This window comes from Marmota flaviventris, chromosome X, assembly GCF_047511675.1.
Source record: "Marmota flaviventris isolate mMarFla1 chromosome X, mMarFla1.hap1, whole genome shotgun sequence".
NCBI lineage: Eukaryota > Metazoa > Chordata > Mammalia > Rodentia > Sciuridae > Marmota > Marmota flaviventris.
The window spans coordinates 42,758,083-42,785,117 of NC_092518.1; the positions used below are offsets into that span (position 1 = coordinate 42,758,083).

General features: G+C 45.6%; 2 protein-coding genes and 1 non-coding gene across 9 annotated transcripts; 1 reads left to right on the forward strand and 2 right to left on the reverse strand.

Moving 5' to 3' along the window:
- The first annotated feature begins 2,469 nt into the window (after nucleotides 1-2,469).
- Trnaa-ugc (transfer RNA alanine (anticodon UGC)) lies at nucleotides 2,470-2,542 on the forward strand. Its single transcript has one exon. It is a non-coding gene; the product is annotated as a tRNA-Ala (tRNA).
- A 1,691-nt stretch (nucleotides 2,543-4,233) lies between these two features.
- On the reverse strand, nucleotides 4,234-11,596 carry Ebp (EBP cholestenol delta-isomerase). Its single transcript, XM_027952264.3, has 5 exons — nucleotides 11,291-11,596; nucleotides 9,798-10,160; nucleotides 6,160-6,196; nucleotides 5,907-6,037; nucleotides 4,234-4,728 (listed from the first exon to the last, which is right to left on the reverse strand). Exons 2-5 carry the CDS (start codon nucleotides 10,096-10,098, stop codon nucleotides 4,505-4,507), a joined length of 693 nt encoding a protein of 230 aa, XP_027808065.1. The 5' UTR covers nucleotides 10,099-10,160; nucleotides 11,291-11,596; the 3' UTR covers nucleotides 4,234-4,504.
- A 778-nt stretch (nucleotides 11,597-12,374) lies between these two features.
- On the reverse strand, nucleotides 12,375-25,308 carry Porcn (porcupine O-acyltransferase). Of its 7 annotated transcripts, none has more exons than XM_027952313.2 (15): nucleotides 25,179-25,308; nucleotides 24,350-24,522; nucleotides 22,840-23,032; nucleotides 22,404-22,447; nucleotides 21,853-22,034; nucleotides 21,642-21,772; nucleotides 21,507-21,524; nucleotides 20,339-20,353; nucleotides 20,115-20,240; nucleotides 19,856-19,956; nucleotides 18,547-18,623; nucleotides 18,390-18,453; nucleotides 18,201-18,286; nucleotides 16,749-16,859; nucleotides 12,375-12,796 (listed from the first exon to the last, which is right to left on the reverse strand). In XM_027952313.2, exons 2-15 carry the CDS (start codon nucleotides 24,483-24,485, stop codon nucleotides 12,695-12,697), a joined length of 1,386 nt encoding a protein of 461 aa, XP_027808114.1. In that variant the 5' UTR covers nucleotides 24,486-24,522; nucleotides 25,179-25,308; the 3' UTR covers nucleotides 12,375-12,694. The 7 variants fall into 7 exon arrangements, with proteins under 7 accessions (XP_027808114.1, XP_071462509.1, XP_071462504.1 ...); XM_071606406.1 differs by lacking the exon at nucleotides 12,375-12,796 and adding an exon at nucleotides 16,987-17,198 and having other exon boundaries at nucleotides 16,770-16,859; XM_071606408.1 differs by lacking the exon at nucleotides 24,350-24,522 and having other exon boundaries at nucleotides 22,840-22,961.
- Nucleotides 25,309-27,035: the final 1,727 nt, after the last annotated feature.

The window sequence follows — 27,035 nt, forward strand, 5'->3', positions numbered from 1 at the left end:
AGTTCCCCTGGTTTCAGTCCTTGATACCCCTCCTAAAATGATGAGTTATGGGGAGTCTATAGGGTTAGTTATAAGGGATCTATAGGATGAGTGGTGTATCTGTGATGTCAGTGATAGGGTTGGTAGGGTGAGTGATAGGGTTTTATGGGATAAGTTATGTGGTTTTCAGGGTGAGTATAGGAGACTTTGGGGATGAGTAGTAGGATTTAGTGGGGTGAGTGATAGGGGACTATGGTTGAGTGATGTGTCTAGGGTAAGTGATAGGGTGAGTGATAGTGTATGAATGATGGAGGTCTGTGGGGTCAGTTGTAGGGTATGTGGTGTGGATGATGAGCAGAGAGTCTGTGGAATGATTTATCAGAGTCAAAAAGGCTGAATAGAGAGGGGGGCGTGTGGTGTGAGCATTGGGAACCCTGTGAGGTGTGGGATGTGGCACCCATGAGTTCGGGGGGGGGGGGGTCAGTGATAATGAATTTGTGAACTTAATTGTGTATCCCTGAAAGAAAATTCTTATGTTGAAACCCCACCCTCTAAAGTGGAAGATATTTGAGATAGAATCTTTAAGAAGGTAATTAAAGTTAAATGAGACCATAATGGCAGTGGTCTTTTTTCTTTTTCCATTTAAAATATATTGTTGCTCTGGTGCAATGGTACATGCCTATAATCCCAGCAACTTGGGAGGCTGAGGCAAGAGGATCATAAGTTAGAGGCCAGCCTCAGCAATTTAGGCCCTAAGCAACATGGTGATACCCTGTCTCAAAATAAAAAAATAAAAATGGCTGGGGATGTAACACAGTGACAAAATGTCCCTGAGTTCAATCCCCAGTACCTAGATAAATAAATCAAATTTCTAGGGGTGGGGATGTAGCTCAGTGGTAGAGTGCTGGCCTAGTATATGTGAGGCCCTGGGTTTGATCCCCAGCATCACAACAAATAAAATAAATCAAATAAAGTTGGTATTCATGTAAAAACTTCATTTTAAAAAATAAATAACCTAGGCATGTAATCTCGGTGACTCAGGAGACTGAGGTAGGAGAATGGCAAATTTAAGGCCAGCCTTAGCAACTTAGCAAGGCCCTAAGTAACAAGCAACATAGTGAAAAAAAGGGGGATCTGTGGATGTAGCTCAGTGGTAAAGTGCCCCTGGGTTCAATTTCTAGTACCAAAAAATAAAATTAAATAAGTAAATTTCTGTTGTTTAAGCCATCTGGTCTGTGGCATTTTTATTATGGCAACCCTAGCAAACTAATATATATTTTGATACTGGGAAGTGGGGTGCTAATGTAATATATAGAAATGTAACTTTGGAACTGGGTGATGGGTAGAGGCTGGAAGAGTTAATTTTTTTTTTTTTGTAGTTGTAAATGGACAGACTGCATTTATTTTATTTGTTATGTGGTACTAAGGATCAAACTCAGTGCCTCATACATGCTAGGCAAATGCTCTGTCACTGAGCCACATCCCCACCCCTGAGGCTGGAACAGTTTTTGAGGTATATGTTAGAAAAAGCCTTGATTGTGCCACGTATGGTGGTACATACCTATGATCCCAGCTGCTCTGCAGGCTGAGACTCTGCAGGAGTCTGCAAGTTCAGGAATGAACTACAGGAGGATTGCAAGTTCAAGGCCAGTCTAGGAAACTTAGTGATAACCCTGTTTTAAAACAAAAAATAAAAAGAGGACCTGGTATGGTGGCAGTGGTGCTCAACTGTAATCCCAGTGACTTGGGATGCTGAGGCAAGAAGATGGCAAGTTTGAGACCGCCCTCAGCAATTTAGTGAGGCCCTAAATAACTCAGCAAGACCCTGCCTCAAAATAAAAAGGGTTGGGGATGTGGCTCAGTGGTAAAGCACCTGGGTTAAATCCCCAGCACTGCCCCACCCCAGAAAAAGAAATGAAGAATCTAGAATTCAATCATTCCACTATATGTGGATACAGCAAGAAGGTGCCATCTATGAGGAAGTGGGCCCTCAACAGAAACAGAATGTATCTGTGCTAGCCTCAAGAACTGTGATAAATAGCTGGGCGTGGTATCACACCCCTGTAATCCCAGTGGCTTAGGAGGCTGAGGCAGGAGGATCTTGAGTTCAAACCCAGCCTCAGCAAAAGTGAGGCCCTAAGCATTTCAGTGAGACCTTGTCTCTAAATAAAATACAAAATAGGGCTGGGGATGTAGCTCAGTGGTAGAACTCCCATGGGTTCAGTTGCTAGTACAGATAAAAAGAAAGAAAGGGAGAAAAGGAAGTATTAGGAAGGAAAGAACAAAAATGTGAAGCTTCATAAAATTCTCAGCCTGTCCAATATTACAAAATCAAAAAGTGTTCTGGAGGGCTAGGGTTTAGCCCAGTGGAAGAGCACTGCCTAGCATGTGCAAGGCACTGGGTTCAATTCTCAGCACCACATAAAATAAATAAAATAAAGGCCCATCACCAACTAAAAAATTTTTTTTAACAATGTGTTCTGGAGGGCTGGGGATATAGCTTAGTTGGTAGAGTGCTTGCCTTGCATGCACAAGGTCCTGGGTTCAATCCCCAGCACCACCACCACAACAACAAAAAAAGTGTTCTGTAGAGAACAGTATGGGTGTGGCAGGAAAATTACTCCATAAAGAAATCATGAGTGTGCTGTACTGATCTAATCTGCTGTCTCAGCAGAATTCAGGAATAAAGGTGGGGCAATACCAGTGGAAACACTCAGGTAGCTGGGACTAAAGGGAATAGAGATGGGATAAAATGAAGGAAGGCTGTCTACCTTCTGAGATTCTACAGAACAAAACAATAGAACTTTCTGGCTGTAAATATATTTTAACTTTCAAAAAAAGGAAGAGTGACCCTAATGGTACTGCCATGCCCTCCTCAATTCTGGAGGGCAGGGCCACAAGTTTTAGTTGTAGTGCATCAGGTAGAGAAAGCAACAATGCTGCTCTAGTTGGCCCAGAAGGTGTTGACCCGACCCTGGTGGGCCAGGGGACCGAGTATCCAGCCAAAGAGGATTACTCTTAGGCCTTAAAATGTAATGGAATTTGCCCTGTTAGGTTTTGGATTTACTTGGGACCTGTGATCTCATTATTCTTACCAATGTCTTCTTTTGGGAATGGGAATATCTCTCTTATACCTGTCCCAACACTTCATTTTGGAAACAGCAAACTGAGCTGGTTTCACAGGTTCTCAGCTAGAGAATTTTTGCCTTAGGATGAATCATACCTCTCACCCATGCTTGATTTAAATATTTAGGTAAGAGTTGGGATTCAAAGTGAATGCAGGGGTTAGGGGTGTAGCTCAGTGGCAGAACACTTGCCTAGCATGTGCAAAGCCCTGGGTTCCATTCCCAGCAACCCCCCCCCCCTCAAAAAAAAAAGTCAATGCCAGAATGGGCAAAGAGTTTTGGGCTGCTGGGATATGGGTGAATATAATTTATATGCAAGAAGGACATGAATTTGGGGGAGAACAGAGAGCAAAATGTTATAGACTGAATCATGTCCTCCCCAAATCTATATGCTGAAGCTCTGAACTCCTGTACCTCAGAATGTGACTGTATTTGGAGATAAGGCCTTTATTTTATTTTATTATTATTTTTTTAAAATTTATTTTTTAGTTTTAAGTGGACACAATATCTCTATTTTATTTTTTTTTTAATGTGGTGCTGAGAATCGAACCCAGTGCTTCACGCATGCTAGGTGAGCGCACTACCATTTGAGCCACATCCCCAGCCCCTGGGCCTTTATTTTAGATGAGGCTGTTAGGGTGGCTAATCCAATCTGACTATTTCCTAAGACGAAGTTTGGACACACATATACACACAGACACCAGGAGCTTGGGTACACAGAGAAAAGACCACGTTGGGACACAGTGAGAAATCAGTCACCTGCAAGCCAAGAAGAGATCTCAGAAGAAATCAACCCTATGGACACTGTGACTAGCTCCTGAACTGAGAAAATAAATTTCTGTTGTTTAAACCATGCAGTCTGTGGCATTCTGGTATGGCACTTCAAGCTGACTAACAGAAGGGCCTATGGAGTCTGTGATAGGGTCTATGGGGTGAGTGATGGAGTGGTCTTAATGCGGAGTCCAGGTGGTGAGTTATGGGGTCATTAGGGTAAATGATGGGATCATGTGAGATCAGTACTGGGAGTTTGTGAAGTCAGAGATGATGATGGGGGGTCTGCAGATGAGTGAGTGAAGAAGAGATTAATCATAAGGCATTTCTAGGGTTAGTAATTAAAGATCTCTCAGTATTCAAGTTATGATATTTTATTTTCTGATTTTAAAAATTGCCACCATCATGGCTTATGTCTTGTTCCTTGCCTTATGTCTTGTTCCCAATGTCTCCTGGCAGTAGTGCTATACAATCCCTATCTTTCTCATATCTGACCCTTTTTGTGGCCACCCATCAGTCTGAGTGTCACAAATCAATAAGCTTTGGCCCCTCCAACCTGTGGGAGCAGGATTGGACTCTTCTGGAAGGAACACATCATCAGTCAGTGTTCCAGGCTAGTCCACTGCTTGTTAGTTCTGCTTGCTCTTGGCTTTTGTGCCTTTGCTGTCCAGTGTTCTCTGGGCACGAGTGAGCTGCTTCACGGAATCCAGCACGAAGACTGCAGGTAGCACTAGCCACAGGGCATTCATGAAGACGAAGTAAAACCAGAAATAGAGTGGGTGGCCAAATTCCCCATGCTGAAATCCATCACGGTACTCTGTCAGGAAGTATAGTACATCTCCGTAGAGCTGGCCTGTGGGAGGCAGGAGGGGAAAGGATCAACCCCTGTGAGGAACAGGAGGCTAACCCAGACTCTCTTTCAAGGCATTTCCCAAGTCATCCTTCAAGGTTTCAGATCTTAGGATCCTAAACTCAGAGAGCTAAGAATTCTGAAATCACAGAGCTAAAAATTTCAGAAATCCAAAAATGAGAATTCTACACATCAGAGCATTTAGAAGATTTTGGCAGCTCTGGGGATTGAACCCAGAGGTACTCTACCACTGAGCTACATCACCAGCCTTTTTAAAGTATCATTTTGAGACAGGGTCTGGCTAATTTGTCCAGGCTAGCCTCAAATTTGTGATCTTCCTGTCTCAGCCTCCCACGAAGCTGGGATTATAGGCATGTGCCATTGTACCCAGCTAGCACTGAGAATTTCTGAACTTAGGAGAGCTCATATGTCCAGAACTGAAGGAAGTTCAAAATCCTAAAATTCAAGACAGCTTAGATTCCAGGGCTAAATGGAACCCCTACATCCAGAACTAAAGAAAGTTAACAATTTAAGAATACAAGAAGACTAGCTGGGTACAGTGGTGCACACCATAATCCTAATGGCTTGGGAGGCTGAGGCAGGAGGGTTGTGAGTTCAACTCAGCCAGGCCCTAAGCAACTCAGTGAGATCTTGTCTCTAAATAAACTACAAAAAAGGGTTGGGGATATAGCTCAGTGGTTAACTGCCCGTGGGTTAAATCCACAGTACCAAAAAATATAAGAAGACTGAGTCTTAGGGCTAGGATTGTGGCTCAGTGGTAGAGCGCTTGCTTAGCATGCATGAAGCACTGGGTTCAATCCTCAGCACCACATAAATGTAAAATAAAGATATTGGGTCCACCTAAAACTAAAAAATAAATATTAAAAAAAGAAGACTGAGTCTCAGATAAGGGAACTCAGAATCCTTGTCCTGGAGGACCCAGGAGCTTCTTGAAAGCATAGGACATTACATATAACTTTCATAGGAGACTCTGTGATGAAGGAAGAAGAGAAATTGAGATGCAAGATCAGAGAGGGGCATGGCTGTTTTAGTACTTTAGGGAGTTGGTCACTCAGGCTGATGTGCCTCTGGATGGACACAATCAAGAGAGATACTACCCAGAGGGCTATACCTGTGTCTGTGGATTCCCCCATAAATCCCTCTAGTGCCCAGTGCCTCACCCACAGAGACCAAGAACTGTAGAACAAAGCGGAGGGGTTGCTGGCGGAGAAAGGCAATCACCACCCATAGGCTGAGTGGTCCCCACAGGCAAGCTGTGATGGTTTCCATACAGATAGTGAAGTTGTCATTACTGCAAGAGAAAGGATGGAGGGATACTGGAATTAGTATGCTGTGTGCACAGGGCACCCTATTAAAGCTGACTTACCACCACCCCAAACCTATGCAGGGCTCCATTGACCCACAAACACTTACATGATGTATCGGCTGTCTCCCTTGGAATACTCTTTCCCTGAAGAAAAGAAAAACACACATGAAGAATTAAGAAAGAAAAGGAACTTTCCTTTGTGAGAGCTGGGGCCCCTGTAAGTTGGCAGACTTCATAACCTCTCCATGCCTCAGTTTCTTCATCTGTGAAATGGGGTAGCAGTTTGGATTCTAAAGTTTAATAATGTGTGTCTTCTACATCATGTACAACCATAAGAAGGGGAAGTGATACTCCATGTATGTATAACATGTCAAAATATATTCTAGTCATGTATATCTAAAAAGAACAAATGAAACATTTAAAAAAAAGAATGTGTGTGACACAGAACAGTGTTGCTGTGACTGCTTGATACTCAAGAAGTGTTTGGCCAGACTTGGCAGGTGCATGCCTGTATTGCCAGCTGTTAGGAAAGCTGAAGCAGGAAGATCACAAGTTGAAGGCCACTCTGGGGTAAATTTGCAAGACCCTGTCTCAAAATCTTAAAAAAACAAAATAAATGAAAGGTAGCTCTGAGTTATAATAGCATCCTGGGTTCAGTCTCTACTACTGAGGGGAAAAAAAAGCATTTGTGGCATAAAAGGAGGCAGATATAGATAGATGATCGAGTGAATGGGGTGGGGGGTATAGTTCATTGATAGAGCACTTGCTTAGCATGAACAAGACCCTGGGTTCAATCCCCAGCACTGCCAAAAGAAAAAGGGATTATGGAGTGAATGAAATATTTCATGATAGATAGTGTGCAAGAGAGAGCATATATGCAGGTGAACAGATGAGTGAATGAAAGAATGAACAGAGAATAAGAAAAATATCACTTGGGCTAGAGCTGTGGCTCATAGTAGATGTTTACCTAGCATGTGCAAGGCCCTGGGTTCCATCCCCAGCATGGAGAAGAGAAAAAATTAAAAAAAAAAAAAAAAAAAAAAACCAAACCCAGAACCGCCCAAGGTAAAAGTAGGCAGGAAACCTAAACAGTTCTTCACAAAAGAGAATTTCCAAGTGGCCAATAAACATGAAAAGAGCTCAAACTTTTTTGTTTGTTTGTTTGTTTATAGTAATGGAGAATAAACCCAGGGGTGCTCTACCTCTGAACTACATTCCTAGCTCTTTTAATCCATTTGTTTTTGATGAGGATCAAACCCAGGGCTGCTTAACCACTGAGTTACATCCGAGCCTTTTTTTTTTTTTTTTTTTTTTAGTACAGGTGCTTAACCACTGAGCCATATCTCCAGACCTTTTTTATATTTTATTTAGAGACAGGGTCTTGCTGAGTTGCCTAGGGCCTTGATACATTGCTGAGGCTGGCTTTGAACTCAAAATCCTTTGGCCTCAGCCTCCAGAGCTGCAGGGATTATAGGCATATGCCACTGTGCCCGGCTTCCCCAACCCTTTTTATTTTTTGAGACAGGGTCATATTAAGTTGCTGAGGCTGGCTTTGAACTTGTGATCCTCCTGCCTCAACCTCCTAAATCCCTGGGACTACAGGTGTGTGCCACAGTGCTCAGATAAAAGTTTCTCAAACTTTCATTAGTCATTAAGGAAAAGCAAATTAAAATAATGAGTTATCATTCACATTCACTAGAATGACTAAAATTTAGGAAATATCTGACAATACCAAATGTTGGTGAGGATGTGGAGGAACTAGAATTGTCCTGTTTTGCTGGTGGGAATGTAACATGGTACAATCATTTTTTTTTTCTTGGTACCAGGGATTGAATTCAGGAGCACTGAAACACTGAGTCACATCCCCAGCCATTTTCTATATTTTATTTAGAGACAGGGTCTCACTGAGTTACTTAGGACCTTCCTAAGTTACTGAGGCTGGCTTTGAACTCATGATCCTCCGGCCTCAGCCTCCTAAACTGCTGGGATTACAGGCATTGCCATTGTGCTGGCTAGGCGCAACCATTTTTGAAAACAGTTTAGTAGTAGTTGTTGTTGTTTTCAGTGCTGGGGATGGAACCCAGGGCTTCAAATATGCTAGGCAAGCATTCTACCATTTAGCTGCAAAACCAGCCCCAGGTAGTTTTTCATAAAGTTATATGCACACCTACCATAAGACCCAGCCATTCTACTTCTACATCTTTATTCAGAGAAATAAAAGAGGTTTAGTCAACACAAAGACACATATTAGAATGTTCATAGCAGCTTTATTCATGAGACCAGAAAGAAATATTGTCGAGACAGTAGAAGATTAGAGGGAAATGCACTGTATTGATTGTACATATCAAATAAATTTATTACATCTATGCTTTGAAAGCTCTTTATAAACTGGGCACAGTGGCACATGCCTATAATTCTAGCAGCTTGAGAGGCTGAGGCAGGTGGATTGTGAATTCAAAGCCAGCCTCAGCAAAAGGGAGGTGTTATGCAACTCAGTAAGATCCTGTCTCTAAATAAAATACAAAATAGGGCTGGGGATGTGGCTCAGTGGCCGAGTACCCTGAGTTCAATCCCCGGTACCCCCCAAAAAAAATAAAGGAAAGAAAAAAGGAAAAGCTCTTTATGATAAGGAGTGACCTCAGTTTATTTTATTTATTTGTTTTTGGTACTAGGCATGAACCAGCATCCTGGCTAGGATTGACCTCATTTGAAAAAGCAAAGTTCAATGGGGCACAGTGGTGCATATCTGTAAACCCAGTGACTTGGAGACTGAGGCAAGAGGATCACAAGTTCAAGGCCAGCCTGGGCAACTTAGTGAGACCTTGTCTTTTTTAAAATATTTTTTTAAGTTGTTGATAGACCTTTGTTTATTTATTTATTATTTATTTATATGTGGTGCTGAGAATCAAACTCATTGCCTCACACATGCCAGGCAAGTGTGCTACTCCTGAGCCCCAGACCCAGCCCTCTTTTTTAAAAAAAATCTTTATTTTTATATTTATGTGGTGCTGAGGATCGAACACAGTGCCTCATGCTTACTAGGCGAGCGCTCTACCACTGAGCCACAACTCCAACCCCGAGGACCCTGTCTTCAAGTAAAATAAAAAATAAAATGGGCTAGGGATATTGCTCAGTGGTAGAATACCTCTGGGTTCAATCCCCAGTATCACACACAAACACACACACACAAAATCAAAGTTCAGAAGTATAAATAGCTTGTTTCCATTTACTTAAAAAGGGAAAAAATAAATATAATAATGATAATAAAATAATAGTAAATAACTGCCACTGTTCTAAATCCCTTTCATATATTTAAGTAACTACTATTATCCCCCATTTACAACTGAGCAAACTGAGGCCTATATATAAATAAACTCAAGAATTTGTCTCTGTGTGTGCTGGGGATTTAATCCAGGGCCTTGCACATACTAAAGTTCTCTCTCTCTCTCTCTCTCTCTCTCTCTCTCTCTCTCCCCCTCCCTCCCTCCCTCCCTCCCTCCTGCTGAGCTACATCCCTAGTCCCAGAAACAATTACTAATAGCACCTAAGAGATTTGGGGGATTCTTGGTGGAGAGAAGGCAGATTTTCACTGCATACTTATTTAAATGGCTTTGTTTCTTGATCCATGCAAATATATGTGGGGCACAAAAGTTTTATAAACTTTTCAAATAAATTAATTGAAGAATTTGTAAGCCAATCCCTGCCCAGGAAGTTCCCTCCCATAACATAAGAATTCAGGACTCACAGAGTTGAGACAAGAAGACTTGATCTCCAAGAAGGACCTCGTGGTAGAGAACGAACCAGCCCTCAATCACCAGATGAATGAATGCACACACTGCAAACCAGCACAAGGATAGTCGCCGCCAAGTCCCCAGTGGGACAACTGCAGCACGACCTGACAACAGCCATGTGGTCACAACTATGACCCCAGAGATGGAGAATAGGCCAGCCAGGATATGCCAGGTGGGGATGTCATTAGGCACAAAGTTGTCCAGCCTCAGGTGCCGAGGCCAATATGGGTGCAAGGGGCCTGCGTTGGTGGCCATGTCTCTGTGGGCTGACAGCCACGTGTGGACCAACAGGAAGGAGAAAAAAGGAACAGAATAACCTGGGCAAATAAAAAGCAAAGTGAGATAATTAAATTAAATCCAAATACTTTATTACTACAAGAAATGTAAATGGACTGAATTGACCAGTTAATGGACTGACTGTAAAACTGGATTATAAATAATCTAATTTTAGAGATAGATAGACAATAATGGAATTGTATACTGTTTAAGAACATGATTATAATAAGGCCACAGAAAGACTGAAAGTCCTTCAAGCCCTCTGGGAGCTGCAGTAATTGGAAACAGGTCTCTGGTTTAGCCCTCAGGGGTCACAATCTTGTTAAGGACACACAGAAACAAGGCCCTCACTGGTCCCAGCCCTCACTGGTCACAGTCTAGAGGAGGTGACAGGTACCAGGTCTGGTCCCAGCCCTCAGGGGTCACAATTTGGTGTGGGATACACAGGAACCACTCCTGATCCCAGCCCTCATTGGTTACAGTCTGGTAGGTGAGTTCAGTCACCAAGACAGACCCCAGAAGTCAGGGCTAACACTATTTTCTTTCTTTTTTTTTAGTGCCGGGGTTTGAACCCAGGTGTGGGTTAACCACTGAACCACATACCCAGTCCTTTCTCTATCTTGTTTTTGAGACAGGGTCTCATTAAATTGCTGAAGCTGGCCTCGAACTTGCAATCCTCCTGTATCAGCCTCCTGAGTCGCTGGGATTACAGGCATGCAGCACTGCAACTCACAGGGCTGAAAGTTTGATGGCAAGACACAGGAACCAGGCCAATGTTTACACTACTGAATGGAAAGGTATTCCCTCCCGCCAGAGGGAAGGAAACCGCGGGCAAAGCATTTAAAGCCCACCATTCAAAAGCTACAGCGGGCTGGCAAGAGTATATTATGCTGCCAACCTGCAAGCGACTAGGAAGGGCTGGGGTCTCCCGGGCGACGCTAACGAGGAAAAGGGGAGTCAAACACAGAGACCACCAATCAGAACCAGAACCCTCCAGTCCAACAGCCCAACGAGAAGGCGGGTCTTCCGTCGTCCGGACAACCGCGGGGAGCAAGGGGTCCCGCGCAGGCGCAAGGATGGGGGATAAGAAGCCGGCGAGGCTGGCGGAGGGCGGGCCATCAGGTGGTGGAGAGCTAGGGGATGGAGTGGAGAGTCAGACAAGAGCACTCACCGAAGCCGCGTGATCGCAGCAGCCAGCAGCCGTTTCCCACAGGCTCCCGATCTCGCTAGGCTGACCGTTGAAAACGTCCCTAGTTCGGGCCCATCCCCTCACGGTTCCCCCGCCCAAAGGAGCAGGCCAATGGAGAAGCGGGAAAGGTGCCTCCCAACCAATAGGAGATCTCCGTGTGCTGCAGGTCCCATCCTCACGCGTGGTGCCACTTTCGCTGTTGGCTGAGACCAAGTCAGGAGTGGGGTGGAGGCGGGGACTGTCAAAGGTTGGTGGGCGTTTCCGACCGGTAACCAATCTGCAAGGATTCTTGGTTTCAATTTCCCCGACCCCTCAGCAATCGCAGCGGAGATAGTTTAGACATACATGCTCCGCGTTTGCTGGAGAGACAGCGTTTTCTTGCCCTCTCTGTTTTTATAGACAACCAATCCGTTCCCAGACCAACCGTCAATGCAAGGAAACTATAATATGACAGGCAGGTCACATCATGCACACTGCAAAACCCTTGCCCTCCACTGGCCCTGGACTTTTGCGCTCATAACTCCACAGTCCTAATAGCAGCAGGTGATCCGCACCTCTTCCGACTTCAAGTCAGAAGAACCAATCAGAATCCAGGCCTCTCGGTCCTGCTGGCCAATTGGCATGGAGACCCTCAACTGAGCCAATTCTAAAAAGCCAACCAGAATGAAATAACGCTAACCCTGGACACCCAAACCAAGCTCCCAGTCACAATTCAGACTCACCCAATTAGAACCCCCAACCTTCAGATCTAGGGACCAATAAGCGTCAACCCTTCATCTGTCGTGCGTTCCTTCCCATCTGTCCCAGAACAACCAATCAGAACAGGGATCCCTGTTTTCCGGCCAATTAGTATCAGACTTCCCCTACATTCTGCTATAAAATCTGTACTCACTCCACTCAAGTCAAGCAGGACCAGGACACTGCCATCCTTGGACCCATCACCAACAATCATAAATTAACTATGAACTGCTCCCTCTACATGGTTTTCAGTTTCTAAACCTTTATCTGTGCTGTACCCCCCTTCCTCACACTCCTATTCACATCTGACCAGTGAAGAAAGAGCCTATTGTGTATTTCTACTTTTATTTGACAATAACAAACTGTATATAAAAAGGGAGAAGGCAGGCAGGGAAGCCCTGCATCTCCCCCTCTCTGCTTCCCCATGTATCCCCCACCCCTAGGCCTTAACAGGGACCACCCCCTTCCCGCCTTGTGGTGGGGTGGGGATTGACAGGCATGGAAATGTGTGTGTGTGTGCGTGTGTGTGTAGGGGTGTGTGGGTGGTGTCATGAATGGAGACGGGTCCAGGAGTAGGGCCTTCTCTCACCCCCCATCAGAGCTGGCACTCTGAGGAGGAGTCTTGAGGGGCTATAAGGGTCATATGCCTCAGCCTATGAGACGGTAGAAGATCCAGCATCCAAAAGTGACCCAGTGACTGGCCCAGCTGAGCTCTGACCACTTGTGGACAGTGTATGCCATGCCGTAGCCCTGTGGGAGAGAAATAGGTGATGGTTCTATTCAACAAGGACAAAAAGGGTCTCAGGAAAACCCATCCTTTACCCAAGGATGTTCTGTGACTCCATAGTATCCCCAAGTGATAGAAGTACCTGAGTACATACACATGAAAGGTGACCAGATATAGTTTTTTATTTTCTTACTTTAAAATTATTTTAAGAGTCTGAGGGTGTAGCTCAGTAGTAGACTGTATGTTTAGCATGATAAGGCCCTGAGTTTGGTCTGTAGAAGCACCCCAAAAATATTTTCAAAATGAGACAATGTAATTCTACTCTCTGACTTATATTCTACCTAAATATAAAAAGTTGCTAGAAATATTTTTAAATATTTATTTTTTAGTTGTAGTTGAACACGATATCTTTATCTTATTTTTTAAAAAAATTTTTTAGTTGTTGATGGACTTTATTGTCTTTATTTTTATGTGGTGCTGAGAATCGAACCCAGTGCCTCATACATGCTAGGTGAGCACACTACCACTGAGCCACAACCCCAGCCCTCTTTATCTTATTTTTATGTGGTGCTGAGGATCGAACCCAGGGCCTCGCACATGCTAGGCGAGTGCTTTACCACTGAGCCACAATCCCAGGCCCCAAGAAATAATTTTTTTAAAGACAAAAATTACCAAAGGAGGTGTGAAGGCCATTCTCATAAGGGAAAATAAAATGACTTAAGGATATGAAAAAATGCTCAGCTTCACTCATAATCTTACTCCTTTTGGGGTGGGGTGGGGTACCAGGGGTATTAGGGGCACTCAAACACTGACTCACATCCCCAGCCCTTCTTTGTATTTTATTTAGAGACAGGGTCTCACTGAGTTGCTTAGTCCCTCACTGTTGCTGAGGCTGGCTTTGAACTCACAATCTTCCTGCCTCAGCCTCCCGAGCTACTAGGATTACAGGAGTGCTCCACTGCGCTCATAATCTTTCTTCTTTTTTTTTTTCTATTTTTTTTTTGTAGTTGTAGATGGACAGAATGCCTTTATTTTATTTGTTAATTTTTATGTGGTGCTGAGGATCGAACCCAGTGCCTCACGCATGCTAGGCAAGCACTTTGCCACTGAGCTACCGCCCAAGCCTCTCATAATCTTTCTTACTCCTAACTGGCAAACATATCCAAAATGTCTGAGAGGCAGTCTGCTGGTGGGGTAACAGGTGCACTCACACATTGCTGGTGGGAACACAAAAAGATAACTTCTCCATTGACACTCTCTGGAATATATCCTAAACAGATCTGTCTACATTTGTGTGATTCCAAATGGGTACAACTTGATGCAGTGTCATTTGCAATAGGAAAGGACTGCAAATAACCAAGTGTCCATCAATTAGGGACATGTTAAAGTTTGTTGCATCACCACAATGGAAAAAAATGGATGAGGACACTATGTACTGATGTGAAAGATTTTTTAAAATTGCAGAATAGTGATTCATGTGTTATGTATAGGATAAAAATGGGGGGGATAATTAACATATATTTCTATATTTGCTTGATATGCTTGAATTTTGGAAGGATTTTTTTTTTTTTTTTTTTTTTTGTGTGTGTGTGTGTGTGGTACTGGGGATTGAACCCAGGGCCTTGTGCATGCCAAGCAAGCACTCTACCAACTGAGGTATATCCCCAGCCCCTGGAAGTATATTTTTATAAAAATAAAAGTAATTACTTGTAAGAGGGCAAGTGATAGAGCATGGAAGAAAGACTTTTCCCTGTAAATATAAATATATTGCATACTGCTTTTATTTTTTCCAATGCTGAAGATAAAACCCAGGGCCTTACCTGGAGAAAGCAATCATTCTACTACTGAGATATACATCTAGCCCTAAAATATTGAGGTTTTTTTTTTTTTTGGTAGGGGTGGTTCTGGGGTTTGAACCCAGGGGCACTTTACCACTGAGCTACATTCCAGCCTTTTTTCAAAATTTTGAGACAGGATTTCACTAAATTGCTTAGGGCCTTGCTAATTTTCTGAAACTGCTCTCGAACTTGCAATACTCCTGCTTCACAGCCCTAAAATATTGAAATAAAAATAAAACAAAAAATGTTATTAGCCAGCCTCAGTATAAAGTGAGGCGCTAAACAACTCAGTGAGACCCTGTCACCAAATAAAAAATACAAAATAGGGATGGGGGTGTGGCTTAATGGTTAAGTGCCCCTGAGATCAATCCCTGGTACCCCCCCCAAAATAAATAAATAAAAATAAAAAGGAAGCCAAACCAAGGCTTTGCACACTCAGCCTGAATAAAAATTAAAAATTGTTTTAATGAGGAAAAAATGAAGTTTTATTTTTTGTTAAAAATTTAAATAGGAACCAAAATCTGGATTCTGCAAGAGTCATTTGAATAAACACTGTTTTTAAAATTGTTCTTAGTTTTTTAAAGAATATTTATTTTTTAATTGTAGTTGGACACAATATCTTTATTTTATTTATTTATTTTATGTGGTGCTTAGGATCCAACCAAGGGCCTCACAGGTGCTAGGCGAGCTACCGCTGAGCCACAATCCAAACCCCTGTTCTCAATTTTGAAAAGAGTAATATCTTGAATTTGCACTCAACATTAACTAAAATAGTATAAACATTTTAATGTAACTTTTTTGAGACAGTGTTTCACTATGTTGCCCAAATTAGCCTCTAAATTCCTGGGATCAAGTGAGCCTCTCCAGTAGCTGGCACTACAGGCACATACCGCTATGCCCAGCAAACAAAATTTTTAAGGAACAGAATTTGGAGTTTGCACGCTCAACCTGAGTAAAATATAATACTTTTTAAAAAGTTAAATGAGGGGCTGGGGTTGTGGCTCAGTAACAGAGCACTTACCTCACACATGTGAGGCACTGGGTTCTAACCTCAGCACCACATAAAAATAAATAAACAAAATAAAGATATTGGGGCTGGGGTTGTGGCTCAGCATTACAGCGCTTGCTTTGCATGTATGAGGCACTGGGTTCAATCCTCAGCATCACACATAAAGAAATAAAGGGCAGCTGTAGTAGTGGCTTAGCAGTAGAGTGCTCGCCTCACACGTGGGAGACCCTGGGTTCGATCCTCAGCACCACATAAAAATAAATAAGTGAAATAAAAGTATTAAAAACAAAAAGAAATAAAGGTATTGGGACTGGGGCTGTAGCTCAGTGGTAGAGCGCTTGCCTAGCATGTGTGAAGCATTGGGTTCAATCCTTAGCACCACATAAAAATAAATAATATTGTATTCATCTACAACAAAAAATTAAAAGAAATAAAGGTATTAAAAATTAAGGATATTGTGTCCGTGTAAAACTAAAAAATCTTTTAAAAAGTTAAATAATCCTGGCATAGTGGTATTTGTCTATAATCCCAGCAACCCAGGAGGCTGAGGCAGGAGGATCACAAGTTTGAGGACAGCCTCAGCAACTTAGTGAAACAGTGTCTCAAAATATAAAAAGGACTGGGGATGTAGCTTAGTGGTAGAGCATCCCTGGGTTCATACCCAGTACCACAAAAATGAAAACACAAGTAAAACAAAAAAAAAAAAAGTGAAACCTGGATTTTACACTCTCTACAAAATGAATTTTATTTTATTTTTAATTTTTTTTTCCTTTTAACATTTTCTTAGTTGTCAATGGACCTTTATTTTATTTAGTTGTATGTGGTGCTGAGAATCAAACCCAGGGCCTCAGGTATGCTAGGCAAGTGCTCTACCACTGAGCCACAACCCCAGCCCTAAAATGAATTTTATAAGGAAAATAAGTAAACAGATTTTGCACCCTTTACTCAAAGAAAAGAACCGACAGTGTGACTCAATCTGTGGGACAAAAGGAAAGGTGGAACAAGTTGCACTTGTTGCAGAAGCTAAGAAGCATGACCTGCAGAGCTCATGCCTGCTTTCCTGCTCTGTCCACGAAAAGGAAATCCCATCCCTGATTCACACCCCCCAACAAAGGGCCCCCACCTCACCTGCTCCTCTGTGGTGTCGTCCACATCAACATCAAACAAGGAACCCAGGTAGGCCAGGTGGAAGATGGCCAGGGCCCCAAAGAACAAGTTTAAGGCTCGCACCCCCAGGCCCTGTGGGGGACAAATGGATACACTTGGCAGCTGGACCTGTTCACTGTCCCCCACCTCCACCTGTGCAGGAAAGCCCCGGGGGACACACAAGGCACTGTGAGTCCCAGGAAGGAAGATGTCCATGTACCCCGAGATAGGAAAGAGATGGTTCAGGGGGCCTCTTATGGGAGCTCAGAAGTATCCAAGGACAAGGGTGCTGTTAACCATGAGAGCATCCAGGTTGGGGGAGATGCGAGCCTTTAGGCAGAGGAGCAAAAATGGTGGGACTTTGAACTGGGGGCTTATGGTGATGAACATTGGTACCAGGTAGGAGACGAATGGGAGTTGTCTGTATTTCTTCTGGCAAACAGAATGAAAACAACAACAAAACAAAAACAAATACCACCATAACCTAGAGAGCCCATATTTTCCCCACCCAAATCCTCCTTACTCTGCTCAAGACACCCTGACCTTCTCAGTGTTTGTCAAGGATTCCAGGCCTGCACCTGTGTTGGAGCCTTTTACACTGGGTGTTCCCATTACCCGGAGTGCTTCCCTCCCTCTCCTCCTTCACTTAAAACTCAAAAGGCACCACACCCAGGAGGACTTCTCCTACCCTAACTTCCCTATTTAAAATGGAAATCACACCCCGCATACTTCCCATCCCTTTTCCCTTACATTTAGCACTACTCATACCCTGACAAACTTTTTTTTTTTTTGGCACTGGAGAGTGAACCCAGGGGCACTTTCCCACTAAGCCACACCCCCCATCCTTTAATTAATTGATTGATTGATTGATTGATTTTTGGGTACCGGGGATTAAACTCAGGGGCACTCGACCACTGAGCCACATCCCCAGCCCTATTTTGTATTTTATTTAGAGACAGGATCTCACTGAGTTGCTTAGGGCCTCACTAAATTGCTGAGGCCATCTTCAAACTTGTAATCCTTCTGCCTCAGCCTCCCAAATTGCTGGGATTATAGGCATGACCCACCACCCGTGGCCCCTGACAAACTATTAGACTTCACTGATTTTTATTTTACTGTCTCCCCTATTAACATGTTTGTCCCAAAGGGCCAGAACTTTGGCCTGCTTTGTTCATTGCTGTGTCTCCAGCATCTAGAACTAGCATGTGCTTAATAAATGTTCCTTGGAGGAATGAATGGCAGGTGCGTATACAGCAGGTATTCAATAAATGCCTGTTAGAGAAACAGATGCCAGTGAATAGATGTGAAGTTATGGGGATGGCTCCGGGACCAGAACAGTAGGCTGGACACTCTGAGACAGGTACAAGATGGAGACATAAGTGACATTTTTGAGGGGGAGCGTTGGGCACAAGGTTGCCCAGGCTGAACCCTCACCAAGCGATGCCGGTGTGAACAGTCTGGCAAACACCGCTTGGACAGGACGCAGGCACTGAGGATCCGAGCCAGGCGCTTCCGGAGGACTGGGACAGTGCAGAAGATAAGGGGTAAGTTTAGCCTCAGGGGACAGTGGCTCCAGCTTCCTACCAACATTCCATCTGTCTGCTAACTAGGCTCTGTACTCACCATGCTCCACATAAGTGATAAATGCCAGAGACAGGAGTACTGCAGCCAGGTGGAAGCTGAAGCCCTGGGGACCCAAGGGCAATGAGGTAAGTGAGGAGGAGGCGGCTCTACTACCCCCACGATGCATCCCCCCACCATCCTGTTCTGCCCTGCTCACATGAAGGAGGGCGCTGGCTGCATAGGTGACCAGCACAGCTGAGAAGGTCCCCAGGCGGAGGGCATTCTTGAAAACATCTGGCAGGGAGAGATGTAGATTAAGGTTCTTTGGAGAGTCCCCTGTCCTTCCTAGAAAGCCCTGATACCCACAATCTATTGGTACCCCAGGATAAAGTCCTTAAGATGGCTTCCACCTCCACATATCTAAAATCTAGCTCCTGATCTTCCCTTCCAACATACTTATCCCATGGTCTTCCCAAGGTCAGTCAATGCCAAGTCCACCCTTCCAGGTCCTCAGGGTAAAATAACTTGGAATCACCTTCCATCTGCCTTTCCCCACTCCCACATCTAGAGATTTAGCAAATCCTGTCAGTTCCTTCTTCAGAATATATCCAGAATCTGATTTCTCCTCTCCATGTGCTCTGTGCCATTGCCCACCACCATTGCTAGTCTGGGTTGCTAACAGTGGCAGGAACCTAACACATTGCCCATGGCCCTCCTCTATGAAGAGCCCTGCCATTGAGTGCCTCAAAAAGCCAAAGTTCTCTCTGTGGCTCACAAAGTCCTACAGGACCTCTCTGACTTCATGTCCTATCATTGGCCTCCTCATTCACTGTGCCTACCCCAATAACCTATTTTTATTTCTTTTCAGTGCTAGCGATCAAACGCAGGGCCTCACACAGGCTAAGTGGAAGCTTTAACACTGAGCCACATTCCTAACACTCCACTGCAGTGACCTTGCTATTCCCCACACACCAAACAAACTGCCTCAGGGCCTTTGCACTTGCTGTTTCCTCCATCTGTCACACTTCTCCCATATATCCACATTCCTTGCTCTATTACCTTCCTCAGGTCTTTGTTCAAATGTCCTAATGTCCTGTCCTCATTCAGACTTGCCCTGGCTAATTTATTTTAAATTGCAGTACGGCCCCCTACTCTTGTCACCTGGATTACCTTTACCTGCATTATTATTGTGAATTTTTACCAGAGCACTTATCACCAACTAAACCATTTGTGTTATTTTTTCCCCTCTTCTTTATTATCTGCTTCCCTCTTAAATGCCAGTTCTACCAGGGTAAGGATTTTTGTGACTTTTTTGTGTGTGTGTGGTGCTGGGGATTGAACTCAGGGCCTGGGCATGCTAGGCAACTGCTGTACCAATGAGCTACACCCCAGTCCCTTGTGAATTTTTTGTCTTTGCTGTATCTTCAGTGCCCACTCACAGTAATTGCTCAGTAAATATTTGTTACATAAATGTGTGAAAGGGCTAGGGTTACCAACTCCCCTGGAGTGGTGACTTGATGACTCACAATTATTTAGCCAGTAAGACATGGGCAGGTTCCAGCTTGTGACAACTTCCACCATTGACCGGGGCAATTCCACATTCAGTGGCTTAGACACTGTTAGGTCCCTGTAGACAAGAGACATGCAGATCCAGTTGGGATCTCAGTCCATCTGGATACCACACATTTGTCTTGGTTCTTCCCTCCCCTGGGAGTCCCCTCCCTCCTCCCTGCAGTTCCTCTAGGCAGCACCCTGTAGGAGAAGGGGCCCCCATGCCCTCCCCACCATTCAAGGTGATCCTTTTCCTCCGTGAAGCCAGCCCCTGCCAACGTGGCTGTGGCCTCGGATAGAAAGCCCACAAAATAGTTGCTGAAGTGGAAGGAGACAGCACTCTCATAGGCTCGCAGCCACCTGGGAAGAAAGGGGCAGGGGAGAGAGGCATCATGCCCAGGCCCTGCCAGGATACCCCACCATCTGTCAGCATCCCCTCCCCTGCTCTGTGGACTCACCTTACCATGGTGCCCCTAGGGCCCCCAGGGGTCAGGAAGGGAGCAGAGAAGAAAGAAAAGAGAGTCAGAGAGACCCTGGAGGTTGGCCTGAGATGTTCACAGACAAAACAGAAATGTAGTGGCAAAAGAGGCAGATACACAGACAAATACTGACAGGTGGCTGTTTTCATGCAACTTAAACGGATGCATGACATGACCTATGATATGGCATGGCCCTGTATCCTAAAACAGTCATAACATCAGACACAAACGTTATCAGACTTCCAGCTTTGCAGTGACCACAAGACAGTCAAAACAAACAAACAACGAGAAAAACCACCCCTTAGTCTTAGAGACAGTCAACTGTTCAATGTACACGCACACATATACACGCTGGCAGTTTTACGATCAGATGGTCAAAAACAGGCAGCATCCTGCACTGGAAAAAGCATAGGCTCTGAAATAAGTCCTGGGATTAATGCTTGGCTGCTCAGCTGGATGACACTGGTCAAGTGACTTTTTGGAGATTCATCGGCATCAGACATAATTAGCAGCCAGTGAATGGGGGAGGGAGGCATATAATCAGAGAGTAAATCCAGTCCTGGACAAACCAGAGGCAGACAGTGTGTCCTATGTGCAGGTGCAGGCTCATGATTGGTCATGACCTCTCAGTTAGACAATATCAGGCAGTCAGAGAAGGCAGACACACAGGCAGGATCAATCACAGAGAGGCACATACCAGAGTCATAGGCCAGCAGGAGTCATGAACTTAGATTAACCCTGTCCAATGACAGCTACACACTCTGTCATCGACAATGGCACAGTCAAAACTCTGAATTCCATATTCAGGGGATCAGTGGCCATAGGCAAACAAACTATGCATCCCTCTACCTGGAGTCACAGACAGGTTAGTCACCAATGAACACAAACTTGTCATGTAACTTCCTTTGAATGGAGAAAGAACTGAACAGATGGACAGCCAGACACAGTAATGTGTCAGAGTGTCAGTCATACACTGAGTCACAGAGTCAATCTTGGTCAAATGGACAGTTAGAGATGGATATCCGATCTCTGTCTAGTCATGGGGTATATAGTCAGATACATTCCAATTTCTGGAACCAATTGGTCCTAGATTCTGCCCCCACCCCTAGTCAGCCCCCCGCCACCCTCAGCACCTGCCCTTATTTACCTGGCTTTGCGTTTCTTGCTGTAGTAACAGAAGACAGACAGAGAAGCATTAAGAGATAGGATCAGAGGTGGGGAGACCCCAGGCCCCTACCCAACCCCTTCACTGCTGGGCAGGAGCCTCAAAGATCATGCTCACTTTCGAAGGAGGCGGTCACCATCAAGGGGGATGAAGTAGGGAAAGAGGTAGGGGCCCACACAAGTGGAAAGTACAAGGCACAGCAGGGCCAGCGCCAGGCTCCGGGCCACCTTCTGCAACCATCGGCGGCTCTGTGGGGATTAAGGCTCAGTGAGCACTGTCCAGTGATGGCCCCCACAGTCCCTGCCCACCCATCCTCCCAGGACCTCACCAGTGGGCGGCCTTGGACAGCCTGTAGGTAGCTGTGGAAGGATATCCAGGGCCCAAAGACGATGGTGCCCACGAAGTAGAGGTAGCCCATGAACTCCACAGGTGAGGGCACTGCACCCACCTCGCCCCGGTCCAGATCGAAGCCCAGAGACACTGCCTTCATAGCCACAATCATCTGGGCCCCTATGTGTGGGGCCCATGGTCAAGTGGATGGGCAAGAGAGCAGGTCAGCATGGAGGGACAGGGCACACCCGGTGAGAGGAGAAGGCGGATACAAGGATGGGTAGGTGGGCATAGGGCCAAACAGGCAGACTGCTGGGTAAGTGGGCCCAAGACAGGCAGACACCCTTACTCAAAAGCATCAGACACATACATGAGATGACCCAGCAGATTCTCCAGGAAAACACGGTAGAAAGAGACATAGACACAAGGGAATCTGAGGTCTACATCATGGGGCAGCAGACAAAGGAGAAAAGTGGAGAAGAAGAGACCCAGGGTGGGGGCAGTTAGGAGTCATGGAGAGGACAGGAAGGCTGGGGCAGGGCTACCTACCTCGCATCTTGTGCCATGTCACGGTGTCCACCATGTGCATCTCACTGAAGAAAAAAAGGTGCTTGTCTTGGCCCCACAACCCCCATGGCCTCTGATACCACGGGGGTGGGGGGGACCAAGTTGCTGAGAGGGTTCTGCCTTCCCCTTTCCCCTGTTCTGTACAACTTCCTGGAGGAAAAATTCCCCTAGGCTCCCTCCTCCAGGGGAAACCCACACCCAATCGGGCCTGTACCACCTCATGAAAAGACACATCTCCTAAGCATGTTTCTCCAGGAATACTCCACATCCTCCCTGTTTGGTGCCTCCTCATTGAACAATTATCCCAGACCCTTTTCTTTCTACTCAAAATTCCGTGCCCTCCCTATCTTGGACAACTTCATCGGATGCCTAGGTACCCTCCTGCCAACAGGGCGAGGATGAGAATGCACACCCATACCCCATGAGTAGGTAGATGAGGATGGTGACGGAGAGGAAGACGCCGCGATGGGAAGAGTGTCGGCAGAGGAACAACACGAGGTAGCACAGGAGGCTGAGCAGCACGACCCAAACCATGTGCAGCTGGAAGAAGTGGTAGAGGCTGAAGAACCCGCCTGCCACGGTGCTTGCATGCTTCAGGTAGGATGGCAACCCTTCAGGGGAGAGGGAGAGAGAACAAGAGAAAAAGGGAGAAAGAGGTAGAGAAAGAGGGAGGGAAAGAAAGAACAAGAAAGGGAAGGTTGGTGGATTGGTAGGGAGGGGAGAAGGACCTGGGCAGAGGGCAAAGCTTGGGTGAAGGCCTGGAGGTTGGAATGTGGTGGAATTGGAGAAGACCCGAGGCTGATATTGAGGAGCTGAAGAAGGTGGCAAGGCCTGGGTTTAAGGAAAAGAAATCTATAAAGGACATTTTGGGGACCCAGAAGAAATTCAAATATCAATTTATATTGGGTAATATTATTGTCGGGGGGTGATGATTGAGGCTGTGGTTTGGGAGAGGATATTCTTGTTCTTGGGGGCTATACAATGAAGGGTTTGGGGGTGAAGTGTCATGATATCAGCAAGTTATCCAAGTGATGCAGGAAGATGATAGATGAATGGACGGACAGAAGAGAGATAAAGATAGGTTGAGGGAGCTAATGTGGCAAAAGGTTAACAGTTGGAGAATCTGGTGATAGATGAGTAGTTCATTGTATTATTCCAACTTTTCAGTAGCTTTGAAATATGTCTAGATAATAAACCTAGGAGGGCTGAGATGTAGCTCAGTGATAAGAGAGCCTATTTAGCATGTGCAAGGCCCTGGGTTCCAAACCCAGCACCACAAAATATTAACAATAATAAAAAATCTAGGGGGATTAAAACATCCATTAAAAAAAAAAAAGAGTAGACCCTTTGAATCTCAGATTTCCAAAAACAACTCTGCATCCTATAGGAACCTAGGGACTTGGAACCTTATCATTTGGATACAAGTCTGCTAGGATTTTGGAAACATTCCAGAATCCTAGTATCCAGAAATCTCATCAGGTCCCGATTATAGAAATCCAGAATGCCAACATTTTGGAAGCCTAGAATGTGAGGATTTCAACTTGTTAAAACCTCCACACCCTGTAAACATGGTATTTTGGGATTCCATAACCCTACAACATCAGCATTCCAGAATTTTATAATCTTGAAATGTAGACATTTCAGGATACCAAGAACCTCAGTTTTCCAGAATCATAGAATCCAGAAATACTAAAGGGCATGGCTTGGTATAATAGGATGTGGCTTGGCCTAGTGTGGCTTGGGGTAGCTGGGCAGAGTAGGATGTGGTTGGTAGAAGGGGGAATGGTCTGGTGGAATGTGATGGGGCTAGACATGTTGGGACCTATTTTGGCCTGGCTGGATGTGGCAGGGTAAGGTGTGGCTTATGGATGAACATGGCAGATATGATATCATCTGGTGTGGTGGCACACAGTGTGGCAGGCACTTACCAAGCCTCCAGAGGAGGCGACAGGCGAGGCAGATGGCAAGAAGCAGCCAGATTTGGTCAAGGCCCTGCTGGACTGTAGGCAGGAGACAGCCCTGCAGTAGCTGCTGGAAAAATTCCTGACGGCTGAAGGTGGCCATTGTAGACCCCCACGGATGGAAAGACAGATGGATAAATCTGCCAAGGGGGAACACAGAGGGAGCAGGATGTCCATGGGGTCACCCGTGTTCAAGGGATGGACTTGAGCACTTTTGGGAGCTGTGGACTCCACAGCTAGTATTGGGAGCCTGGGAGAGGATGTGAACATCAGGTACATCAGATTGAGCCACCAACTGTGTGTGGGGGGTGAGTGTTCTGAGTGCACACACACAGCTGTGACCTGCGGTGAATGAAGGACCCGTGTGTCTTGAATGCTGTGAACCGTCCGGTCTGAGGCGATGACTGAATGATGTGCATTCTAGGCCCATATATCAAATGGGGCGGGAGGGGGGTAGGGGACTCCTTGGTTTCCAAGATAGAGTCGCTCTGTGTGGAGGGCAGAGAGGGGGATTCTGTGACACTTTGGGGCCGTGTGCATCTCTCCTTGTATGGATGGGGGGTGTCCTGTATCCTCCGCGTGCCCCATCTCACCCCCACCCGGCAAAAGGCCACCAACAAAGCCTTGCCCACATTCAAGGACTGCAGGGAAGTGTAGGTTTTGGCAGGGGACAGAGCAGGAGGGGAAGTCGGAAAGGTGATGTGAAGGGGGTCCCAGGACATGCGCTACAGATCTCGCGGGGAGGCCGGATCAGGATGGGAGCAGGAGAGCCACACGCACACTACTAGCAACCTACCTGGCAGAAAGGAAGCCGTGGTCCTGGGGGCCGGGGACGCGCCGCTGCTGCCACCGTCGCCTCCTCCTCCGGGCAGCCTTCCCCGCAGGCCGCAAGGCCAGGACCAGCAGCGGCTCCCAGGGCGGCGCGGCGAAGCGGGCCCTTTAAATCCCGGGGCGGACCGGCCGCCAGGATCAACCAATCGGGGAACGGGTGGGGGCGGGTATCAGGAGGAGGGAGCGAGAGGATCGAGTGAAGGAGGAGCAGCTTGGTAGAGGGGAGCGGGGCGCGGGGCGCTGGAGGACGTCGGCGCGCAGAATGTTCGCGCGCGCACTTTTCCGGCCTGTTGCTGTTCGAGCCATGGAATATTTCGCTTCGGGAGGTTTTCTGGTCTCCCTTGAATTTCCGAATGGACAAATTTCTGATCCTTGGGGACTGAGATGGGGAAAAATGGGGAGAGGGAGGAGGGCAAGCACCTTCTCCCCCAAATGCTCGCCCACTCATGTCCTCTCAACACCTGTGTGTCCGGTTTCACAAATGCGAAAATAAGCCTAAGTCTATCCTTTCCCAACCTATGAGAAAACTGAAGGGATTTCCAATCCTCCCTACCCCCGGGCCGACCAGGAACATTTATGGGTAATGACAGTGTCACCTGTGAGCACACACTAGGCGCCTGCGCTTCCCCTAAAGGCTAACTGTGGGCAGTTGTCTTAGCGATAACTGATTTGCTTGCTTAATTCCCCACCAGATTCGATCCCGCAAGGAAGGTGACCCTAGCGATTAGTAAGTGCTCCTGTGCAGTAAAAGAAAGCCAATACAGAGCATTTAGAAAGGGAGAATTTATAAAGCACTTACAGTCGCCTCAACAAAGATCTGTATCGGGCTCTATGTACTCTTACGCTAAGGATTTTTCAGCACCTGCTGTCCACACTACCCTGCAGCTTCTGGGCATTACATTTCATTTCTAGGCTGAAGGGCCTTTGTCCACAACACCCCCCGCCCCATCCGGCCCCCTAAGAAAGGCCTGCTTTTCCAAAGGAGAATTTACTGGGTACTAGGGGTGCTTAGCTTTGATGAGGAGGGGAGGAGGAGGCCAGGTCAAACCGGACACCACCCTGACTCAAGGAGCTAAGGAAAACAGATTCTAATAAGATTAATGCCTGTCTCTATGGAGTGAAGGAAGTCATGCCCACTCACCCAGTGGTGTACCTTTCCGTTAAACAAAAGGGTGGGATTAGCAATTCTTGGCTTGGAAACACCAATGGCAACTGGAGAGAAATGTAGTCTTTTTTTTTTTTTTTTTTTTTAGGTGTGGGGGCATGGAGTTCAGGGCTTTGTGAATGCTAAGCAAGTATTCTGCCTCTAGGCTACACCCCCAAACTGTTCTCTCTTTCTCTTTTACCCTCTCACCCCACCCCCCAATCTGGGGATTGAACCTGGGCCATCTACCACTAAGCTACATCCCCAATCTTTTTCTTTCTTTCGTTCTTTTTTTGAGACAGGGTTTCCTAATTTGCCCAGACTAGCCTCAAACTTGTGATCCTCCCACCTTAGTGAACCAATTACAGGCGCCCACACAGTTAATAATGTCCTTTTATGTCAAAAGGAAGGCCTAGGTAAAGAGATGCTTTGTGTTGTTAGCAGGTCTTAAGTCTTCCTTTAACTTTCATGGTCTTGACTTTTCTGTTTTTTTTATCTTGTTGCTTTTGAAGAACACGGGTCAGTTCTTAGGAAGAATGTCCTTCATTGTAGGTTTATCTGATGTCTCCTCATGATTAGATTCAGATTATGTATTTTGGTTTTGGGCAGGAATTCCACAGAGTTGACACTGTGTTCTTCTTCTTCTTCTTTTTTTTAGTAGTTGTAGATGGACAGCAT